At 38.1% G+C, this 10,941-nt stretch overlaps 1 protein-coding gene across 1 annotated transcript; it reads left to right on the top strand.

Annotated features, from left to right (window-relative positions):
* Nucleotides 1–4,447: 4,447 nt before the first annotated feature.
* On the top strand, nucleotides 4,448–6,582 carry GCK72_017724 (uncharacterized protein; the record flags this gene model as incomplete). Its single annotated transcript, XM_003112690.2, has 6 exons — nucleotides 4,448–4,608; nucleotides 4,663–4,968; nucleotides 5,599–5,727; nucleotides 5,966–6,095; nucleotides 6,193–6,465; nucleotides 6,511–6,582. The coding sequence occupies 6 exons, from the start codon at nucleotides 4,448–4,450 to the stop codon at nucleotides 6,580–6,582; spliced, it is 1,071 nt and encodes a 356-aa protein (XP_003112738.1).
* Between the last annotated feature and the right edge of the window lie 4,359 nt (nucleotides 6,583–10,941).

Here is a 10,941-nt window from a genome sequence, read left to right as displayed (position 1 = left end):
GTGTCACACATTCTTTTCACGTACAAGGTTTTCAGATAAAGGTCGTTGTATACGTGACAATATGTTCATTTGAATTCAAAAATAGGAGATATAGATCTTATTCTCTCGGGGTTCTGAATCCCCTAGGAGCCTTGTGAAACAGACCTTTCAGATCATGTTATCACCTGTCTCTATTTCATTACTTTATTTTATTATTAGTATGACGCATTTCCTTCTTTACATCGATTAAATCCTTCTTTTTCATGTTTTTCCTTCTTTTTTTCAAGAATGAAAGAGATTCTCGACTCCATCGTGTGCTCCTGCCGCCACCACAATTATTGTTTTGTCGCTTCATTTCTTCGTCTTTTCTCTTCTTCGTTGTCGCCTATTACCCGTGTATTCATGACAAGCCATCTAATCTCTATTCACCTCGATTCATGACTGATTCCTTCTTCTTCTTCGTTTTCCATATACCTTCTCTTCTCGCCGTCTTAATCAGTAAACCAAATTCAATTCGTTTTGCTCTTATTCATCCAGCAGCTCCAATTCTTTTCTCCTTATGCCAGGTGTGTGTACATACTTACATACATTCGCTTATCTGTCTCTCTTTTGGCTATACGCATGGCGAGCTTGATTACCGGTTGCTATGTCTCGAGGTACTCCTCCACTCTCTCTCTCTCTTTCTTCTTGTTGAGCCTTTTTCACTCCTTCTTCTTTTTCTTTTTTCTTCATTTCATCAGTCATTCCTCTATTCTTCTAGGTCTCTGTTTCTTTATTAGAGAGAGCACCTAATTTCTCCTATCTTATCCTTCCGCCTTACCTTTTTCATTAATCTCATATTGTTGCTGTTTCCGTTTTTCTCCTTCCTTCATCTTCATAAATCAAAGTTTGCAAAATAATTTTTTTGCTTCTGGCGTCAGTGGTCTTGTGAATTCAGAAGCACGTGAATGCGACATATTGAGTTATGCGTAGAAATGTCAGTTTTATTACTGTTTCAATCCTTCAAATTTACGAGTCTTTTGAGCATTTGTTCTCGTATTTGTAGAGGTCGTCTCATAACAAATGAGGTTTAAATTAATTGCGGCATAGAGGGTAAGTTTTGAGGAAAAATTAACTAGGGCGACAGATAGAAATGTCATCTTAATTTTGTAGGATTCCGTTTTGAGAAGTCTAGAGTTTTGGAAATGAAACTCCAGAGGATGAATTCCACGACCGGAGAAGCTTGAGCTTACGCTTCTGTTTTCCAGCAATTTATTTCAGACAGGAGGAGTGCATGTTGCCGGTCTTAGTACTACCTCATAAACGAATCACATTTGCTTAAAATGAAAAATGGTTGATCGCTATGATTCTAGACGTATTGGGCACGGACTAGACATACAAGAACTCCCCAGATGTTGAGAGTCTCGCAAACGATTCTATCGCTTTTTTCCGAACTCTGAGAATGTCCCCAAGTGGTTCAAGAACTTTGACAGAAATTTGATTCCGGTATACTAAAATCTCCAGTACTTGTTTTCCATTAAAATGTTTTTCAAACTTGTTCGAAATTTTCCGTAGTATGACCAACATCACATTTTTCAAGATTCCAAACACCAACATGAATCAGAATGAGTCACGCAACCAGAACCGATGAGCTTCCTATCGATTGGAGCTTGTCCAAACCCCGAATTATTATTTGTCTCCACTCTCTCTCTTCTTCTTCTCTCTCTATCCCTTGACACCTTGGAAGATATTTTCAATCGGTACATTTTCTTCTTCTTCTTTTGTTTTTCGAGTTAACCCAGAAGAAGGGATCCACGTTGTTTCTACTTCTCCATCTGCTTCTGCGCCTTGCTCCAATCCTTCTTTGTGCTCTCATTATTCTCTTGTTTGCTCTTTGAGGTTGCTCCTGGGGTCCGATGTAAACTTCTTAATGAAAGGGGCAAGTATTCCAGTCTTTCAGAATATATGTATATATCACGGCCTCTTGGATAACATGTTTTGCGAAGTTGCCGTTGAGCCGATGGGAGTTCTATTCTCTCTATACGTTTCAGTCAGTCTGTCTTGTTTCTAATTGTGGTTAACTTGGTAGATTCCTTCCTTTGTCTGCCAAATGCCACGTCACTTCTGAAATTTCTGAAGCTTCTTTTGCCTCCTAATACCTCTTTTTTCTCGATGTAAACAATCTTTTCGAGTCACGTGATTTCAAATTTTCAACTTTTTGTTTCCGTTTTTTCTGTTCTCGTTCTACTGGGTGACAGCTGAAACAAAAAGATCATGGAGGCGGTTTCCCCCTATTCTCTAGTAGTCTTCCTTGCCATTCAAACCCTCAATCCCCCTCTCAACCCATTTATAATGACTACTGTAATCCTCAAAAACAGAGTGAGAGCTCTCTTCTCTCGAGCCATCGTCGTCGTCGTCGATACCTTGCTATAGAAGAAGGATTATATCTCACAAATCTGCTACAAAAATTGTGCCAAAGAACGTCTCTGATTCATATAGAAATCTGATTTCGAAATCGTATATTGATCGTGTTGTGCTCCGATAAATTGATCTCCTCTATTCTATTCTGTCTTCAGAAGTTCTGGTCAGGTATATGCAACTTATAGAAGGAAATAACTTTTCATGTAGTCGTACCATGTGGTTCGCTGCTAGAAACAACTCAATTACACGTCACCTTGTGTTCATTTATTGAATTTTTTAGTTTGAGCCTGGTTATTTGATGATGATCAGAGCTCAATTTGTATAGTGTACGAAAGTAGCTTGAAACTTTTCAAGCCAGTCCGTTTCCGTTTATCGTAATTTTAATCTCATTGTCTAGAGATTTATGTGATTGCCTAATGAGCACTTTAATGGAAAAAAATGTTGGGTTTCTGGCGCACCTCAGACGCCGCGAGCTTTCTGAATTCTGCACCCTATTTTCAAATGAATGTCCCTTGCTCTCTGACGAAACACAGAGTTTCCCATAAAATGAACTTATCGGTTCCAATTAAATCCAAACTGAAAATTTCAACCTATCTTCGTTTCTAATTGCCTCATAAAACGGCATCGTGAACTCTATTTCCCAATTGTCATACTATCCAGAATTGAATTCTCTTTCTCCTTTTCTATTTTGTTCGCCGTCTTTGTCGCCCACGTCGTTGTTTGCCATTTCTTCTTCCTTCCCAATGTCATATTCTCATTCCTTAATCTTATTCTCACAATCAACGTCCAGAGTTACCTGTCCACTTTTTCCCTTTTTTCATTCGGTGACTCTCTCTCACGTCTCCAAGGAGAAAACACGACATCAACCCACACGATATTCGAGAGGAATTTCCGCTTCTGTATTTTCTATTTTTTCGTTTTTTTTTCTGCTGGTCGAGTCGAGTCGATTGTCTTCCAGATCTTGGGTGTCTGTCGTATAGTATTCAATTTTTCTAGAAGGATACTTCTGTTAGACTTCAATGTATTCTCGATCATCTTTCAACTACATTCCATCTCAATTTCCACTACATTCATCTCCCAAAAACAAATATTTTTGTACTTCTTTTGTAGCCACGCCTACTTTCCCATTTATTGTTTTCTTATTGTTATTAAAATCCATTTTCTCTTGTTGATTCATCCAATCCAATCTCTTCATAATTGTTCCCATGATATGTTTCGCAACCCTTCTGATAACTCTGTAAACCGATTTTCGTTCAATCACTCATGTGACGCAAAGCTTTTCTCGGGGAACGTGTTGCTCCAGAAGCCAGCGCGTGGTTTCTCTCTCTCCCACACCCAAATTTTTGTCCAGAGAATTATTTGTTTGATTTTTCAAACAGAAAACTGATTCTACTCGACGTACAAGAAGAACATGTTCATATTGTTTGAATGTTCATGTACATTATTTTTTCACCTGTTTTTTGATCTTTCATTCTGTGTCCAGATGCTGACCAGACAGCGTTCAGAATACATCTGTAATTGGCACCGAGAGTATTTTCAAAAATACTGATAACACTTAACGAGACAAGTACTTTTGAGGGAACTGTAGTAGTGTTCCAGATGTTTTTGACTTTTCCTGTCCCACGTAACACTTATAGATTGTATTGTCTGGTTGCACTATCTCTGCTGATTCCCTGTCGTAACCAGCTACAATACAATTTTTTTGGCGCCCTCCATCAAAATCTGGTGTCTTGTGACGCACTCACTCACACACTCACATCTATATATTCTCCACCCACTTCTTCTTCTTCTTTGCCTTCTGCTCTATTGAGATTTGCTCTTACTGGGAGTGTAGGTTGTCGCTTTTCGACGAAGACTCCGAAGCTAATCCCTTTCGAACAATACAGGTATTTTGTCGTTTCATCTTTGGCTCCGCGCGGCCATGCTGGGATAAGTGCATTGGTACGAAGAGATGAGATTAACTACTCGGCTTTCTACTTTTACTCGCAATCTTTCAAATCTCAGAATTTTCATTTTCAACTCTCTCATTCTTGTTTTGCTTCTACCTAATTCCCTCTTTTTTCCAGTTATGGGCTCATGCCAGAGCAGTGAGAACTCGGAAGGTAACGCCAGGAACAAAGAGATTGAGAAACAGTTGAATGCGGATAAAAGAGCTGGAAGTAGTATTGTCAAACTGTTACTTCTGGGAGCAGGAGAATGTGGAAAGTCTACTGTACTCAAGCAGATGCAGTATGTTTGAAATAAAAACGGTTTCAGATTCAAACTAATCATAAATTGGTTCAGAATCCTTCACAGCAACGGATTCACGGAAGAAGAAGTAAACGAAAAACGAGCGATTGTCTACAATAATACCGTGTCAGCCATGTGTACTATATTGAGAGCTATGGATGGTGTACTTCATTTACCGTTGGAAAATGGTCAGAAGGAAGCAGAGAAGGCAATTGTGATGAAAGTACAAGAGAATGGAGAAGAAGGAGAAGCTCTCACGGAGGAGGTTTCAAAGGCAATTCAATCTTTATGGGCTGATCCGGGAGTGAAGAAAGCGTTTGAGATGCGTAGTGAATATCAATTGCCGGATTCTGCAAAATAGTGAGTGAAAAGAGAAATTAGACTTCATAACTCTAGAAATTCATGTTTTAGGAAGAAACTGTTCAGAAAGCTTTTGAAGGTTCAGAGCAGCGACTTTTGAGCATTAAAATAGAATCAACAGCTTCTTATAGTCTTGACACTGTAGCATGTAGATCAAACTGAGTCCCATCATCAGTTAACTTTTCATGTGCATTCTCCTGTGACGTAGCATCGTTGGGCTCATGTACCCTTGTCCAATCCCTGATCAAGTCGACCCAACGCCTGTGTAGTCAGAACGATTTATAGCGCTACCTAGCTCTATCTATCAATGCTCATTATTACTCAAAATTGTTAAGCTCCGGAGAAAAATAATCCGTGCCGGCCGGCTATATATCTCTCCTAGCTTCTGTCAGCCATATACAAATTCTGTAATCCTAGAATGTAGACTAACTTTGTACTCTCTGATTTTTCTGCCTGAGAAAGTGGGCTTGTCTCGCCAACAAGGATCGAAGAACATGTTGTACTTTTAAAAATTGATTAGGTTCTGAGGGGACAAACGGTTATCCAATTTGGCATAGAGAGCTTCCGAGAATCGAGACCGATCTAACAGATTCTGAAAATCTGTCTCAACACAACACTTCTAATTTTCAGTTTCCTTGACAATTGCCAACGTATATCTGAGCCGGGATACCGACCAAACGATCAGGATATTCTCTACTCTCGAGTGGCAACAACTGGTGTCGTAGAAGTGAAATTCAAAATTAAGGAACTCGACTTCCGGTTCGTTTTTCTCTTTTTTTTCACTTTCCCAGAGCAACAAACAAAATTGGTGGTGGTGGTGGTTCTAACCAATCTCCATGGCAACATTCTATATTTTTTTATGATGATGACAATTGAATTTGGATTGAAAAGGAAAGAAAAGAAGGGATAGAAAACTAGAAAAGAGAAAATCCTCGAGGGAAAAAACTGGAGATTAGGAATGAAGAGAACTTCTTTTTGATGAAGAATCTAATTTCAGTGTATTCGATGTGGGAGGTCAAAGGTCCGAGAGAAGGAAGTGGATTCATTGTTTCGATAATGTCGAGTCGATTATTTTTATTACTGCCATTTCTGAATACGATCAAGTTTTATTCGAAGACGAAACAACGGTGAGTTTGAGATGAATCACTTTACGATGATGACGTTACTCGACCTCCTACTCAACCTCATTCCATTTATTTTAATTTTATTTCTATCTATTTTCAGAACCGAATGATAGAATCAATGCAGCTTTTCAACTCTATTTGTAATTCAACCTGGTTCCTTTCAACCGCAATGATTCTTTTCATGAATAAAAAGGATTTGTTCATGGAAAAGATTCAACGAGTCAACATTACGACTGCGTTCCCAGATTATGAGGGCGGTCAGAACTATGAAGAAGCAGTCAATTTTATTAAACAAAAATTTGCGGAGCTCAATTTAAATCCAGACAAAAAGACAATTTATATGCATGAGACATGTGCTACAGACACTAATCAGGTATGTCTGAAGCAAAACGAATATAAAAACATCAATTGATTTCAGGTACAACTTGTCATTTCAAGTGTTATTGATACAATTATTCAGAAGAATTTACAAAAGGCCGGAATGATGTAATCATGTATTTATTCTCTAAAAAATTGTATTGCACTTTTAATTTTCTTATCCTGCTCCCACACACGCCTACCAGTCATAATTACTTAGGATCCGATTCTCAAATTGGAATTCTCCAACGTTTCACTTCAATACGATAGTTCCTGTTACTGGAACAGGGCATGATTTTTGCGATTCTCAATACTATGGCTGCCTTTTGGTTCAAGGTAGACACTCAAACTATGTCGATTTACACGAAGTCCATTTTCGCGAATAGGCCATAGTCAGCCACCGTATCCAATCTCAAAAATCAGACCCATCCCTTTCATCTTCCGATACTCCTTCTTACCCGATTTCTTCCTTGATCTCCTCCGTTTTCTTTGTAACTCAATGCTTTTAATATCAATCTACTGTATCACGTGGCGCTCTTTTTTCTTATTTTCATGGATTTTTCTTCCAACTTATACTACAAACACGATAGAATCTGTGTTTCCCACACTCCCCCTATACTCAATAACTTTGATATTCTCATAGTTAATCAGCAGTTCCCTCGATGACTCTTTTATTTTTCTTCACCATTTTTTTGTCTCTGAGTTTTGATTTATTGTGTAAATGACGAATGCTGTAAAACATGCTTCATAAATAGAAACGAACAAGTGAATTGAATAAAATACATACAAATTCTATACATAATAACAAACAGAGCCAATTAATCTCTGGTACACAAATTGCTCAATGCTTTCCCATCCCCCATTCCAGACACTGAAGATGTCGGAAATGAATGCATCAAAGGACGAGATTGACTCATCTTTTATCCATTTTCTATTCTTTCATTGGTTCTGATTCTGGAGATTTGCATTGTTTTCTCTATTTATTCATTGCAGGAAGTTAATTTTCAAAGATTAAATCTTTTTAGCATCGTTATTTTGGCTACTGCAAGGGTCTAATTTTGAGTAAGGGAACTGAAATTACAGTAATGGAGAATTAATATCAGTGAATCCAAAAGCCGTCTAATGTTTTCGAACCCTGAAATCTGAACTATATGATATACTACATACTAGTGTTTGCACGTATACTATTCAGTTACAAACAAACAACGAAATACCAAATCCAAGGCCATTAATTTACAAGACACACTAACTTCGTTTCATTTACGTCGGAACGCCTTTTTCTCCGTATTACTTGTTAGTTATATGAAGGTTAAAAGTTGCGAATCTTGATGAACACCCTGCGAAATGGCTAGCACTGAACGGTACGTTGAACACTCAAGACCGTTTGATTCGATGGAAAAAAGGAAAATGAAGATAATTTGATTATGTGTGCGTATACTAGTTGAAAACGAAAAACAAAATAAAAAAGTAATTGGAGGAGAGGTTGATGGTAAAGTTATGGAGATCAATTTATCAAAATGGATTTGAAAAAAAAGTGTATGACTTCAGTAAAACACAACAAATTAGTTATATAAAGCGATGCACACATGAACGCAACTTTGATTTGCTGTTAGAAAATTCGCTGAGCACCGACTCTCAATTACCGATTGTGATACAGAGCCTATATTTAGTAGCAAGTTCAACTTTCAAACTTGTGCTACGCAAGATGAGCTTTTGTGTCCTACCATGGTTTTCCAAGCTTATGGGGTTATTCAGGTCGTGTAAAAGTGTATTTTAATACATTTTTTCCTTAATCACTAACGGTGAAAAATTTATTTTTTTACAAGTTTTTCTTCCATTTCTCTACATTTCTCCCCCATTTTTTTTACATTTTTTCCACATAAGCATAAAAAAGTGCAAAAAAAAGGGAAAACGCTGTTAGACCAACGATAAACTGAGATTTGTAAAAAATAGTTTCTCGACGCTCGTGAATAAGGAAAGATGTATTAAAATACATTTTTACATGACCTGAATAACCCCATTACCAGTTCAATGAAATATTTATAATTCGGTCCGAAACTTGAAATTTGTCACTGTATGCTTATGATCTGATACCTGTAAACTATTCAAGACGAATAATTCGATTCTTTAAGAGATATATTTCCAAAAAGGTGTTGCTCATAGTTTCCAACAAGTCGATATCAAAAATGACTGTATCTATAACATTTTTTCGAACGGTGGAATACTTTTCCGTAATGGTTTGAAAACTTAGCCTGTGAATATTTTCAATTCCAAATAAAATTGGAAACAATTTATGTTCGAATTTCTAGGAATACATTCTTATTTGCTCAAAAAGAACAAAATTGAGCTGTGTGAACTTTGAGAATCTAAAGCATTGTTTTCATATCCATACTCATCTTCCAGAAAATTAATTTGAGACACTCGCTTTTTGGATGCTCAATCAGAACTTTTTGTCAGAAGAAACTAGAAACTTGATACGATTAAACAATAACAAAACGGATCTAACCGTAAAACGCATAACGTTGCAGTGCGTATGTCAGCAGAAAAGAAGAGAACTTTCAATAACAAACAATTTGAAACTCTTTTCTCTCAATTGTTTCTAGTTGATGGTTATCAGTTGGGGGAAAACCAACGAAAGAAGAACTGGTACTGTTCCTCTTGTCCTCCACGATACGCGTGTCTACCCGGGTACCGGCCAGCACTCTCTTCCACCTATTCCTCTCTCGTAGATCACAAAAAATATTGAGAGAGAACGAGAAAACTGTTCGGAGTGAGGGAGGAACACTGTGAGGTGAGAGCTCATTGTTTATTTGTTTGTCCAATTTCTGCTCTCTCCGTTCACTTTTTTCATCTTTCCCGTTCATCTGGCTCCCAGTCTCTCGTGCCCATTACGATCCTGGCTCTGGCTTTCTCTTCGCAAATATTTTGTTTGCAACTTGTTGTTTCTCTTTCTCTCTCCCACTCAAACAACTTTTTGATAGAGATAGACAGGGAACGGTATACCAGCAGCTGACCGTTCGTTTCATTTCCCCAATCCGCTTTGATCACTTTCACCTCGGTTTTTATTCACTTCTGACCGATAATCCGCTCGTTTCGGCAGCTAGGAGTTTGTTTTGCAAGTTGTTTGAAAAAAAACTGTCGGACTTCGACTGGTTGGTTTCTCGAGTTTTCTACTTTTCGGTGCCCGGGAGAGTCAAGAGGTTAGCATTGCAACATTTCGAAACTCGCGACTGGCTCACATTGCTCACTTCCTAATCCTACCTGACTCATTCGTCCCGATTTCTCTCATTATTTTCCATCATCACATCATCCCATTTTGACCTTTTGCACTCCATCTGTTTCTTTTTTCGGAAAGTACTTCCCTGTCTGTCCGATGCAACAAGTGCGTTTGCACTGTTCTCGCCCCTCGGACACTCTCCCATTCGCATGTTATTTTCGAAATGTTTCATTCCCTCTACAATCTCTTCTTGTTTTTATTTTCGAACATTTTCCCACTACAGTATGCCTCTCTTCAAAAACGAACGAAAAGCATCCGGTAGTAGCATCTTCTTGTCCGAATGAAGGGGGGTCATAGACCCTTACTGTTGATTGTTTTGTTTACGGAGAGGAACAGTTTTTCGACGAAACTGAAACTTTGAAGCGACCGGTTTGATTTGGTTTTCGAGTGTATTTGTAGAGGAGTGGAGGTCAGCGGTGATGGGTCTAAACCACCGTTCTAGATGCATATCTTTTAGTTCATTTCGAAAAAGCTGATCAGTACGAGATACCAAGTTTATTCTGTTTATTTCATAATTCAGTTTGTTTTTCGATATTTTCAACCTAGATTTTGACACCGATTCTTTCAGTATAAATACGAACACCTGTACCCGATTTCCAATTTCTAAGAACCGCTCTTCTTTCTAATACTTTTTCGACATACTCAGTTTACACATAACTTTGTGTCTCTTCGAATTACTGTAGATTTAGATTTCAATGTAGGCAAGCAACAATATGTATTCTTCACGTCCTCAATTTTCCCGTCTTCATTGAAGAGACCCTCCCACGAACACCGGCGCCCGATGTATGTGTGGCGCGAGAACACTTACTAATAGGGTTACACATAGTTACTCTAGTAAATCATTTCTCCGAAACGGATGAACAAACTGACACGGTGAAGATGTTTCTCTCTTTCGACAACATACCTAAATAATGTTTTTACCGTTTTGATCAAAATAAGGAAGGATGTGAATGGGAGGAAAAGATGTTGGCTGGGGGATTTGCAGATGCAAATGGAGTGGTGGACTTCACGAGCGAGTTCGCTAAAATGTACTTGAATAATTTTTTGTCCAAAATCATCTTGAGAACGTAGATGTAGACCATCGAAGTCGATCCGTTTCTAAGAGCCAGCACAATTTCGAGCCTTTCAAGTTCTAACGGCTTCATCTCCTTAACTTTAAACAGTCCGAAGCAGTTGTTAACAAAAAAAAATTAAGTCACAGACCTAATCGATACA

Source organism: Caenorhabditis remanei, chromosome V (assembly GCF_010183535.1).
Source record: "Caenorhabditis remanei strain PX506 chromosome V, whole genome shotgun sequence".
Classification (NCBI taxonomy): Eukaryota; Metazoa; Nematoda; class Chromadorea; order Rhabditida; family Rhabditidae; genus Caenorhabditis; species Caenorhabditis remanei.
This window is presented reverse-complemented; position numbering and strand designations above follow the sequence as displayed.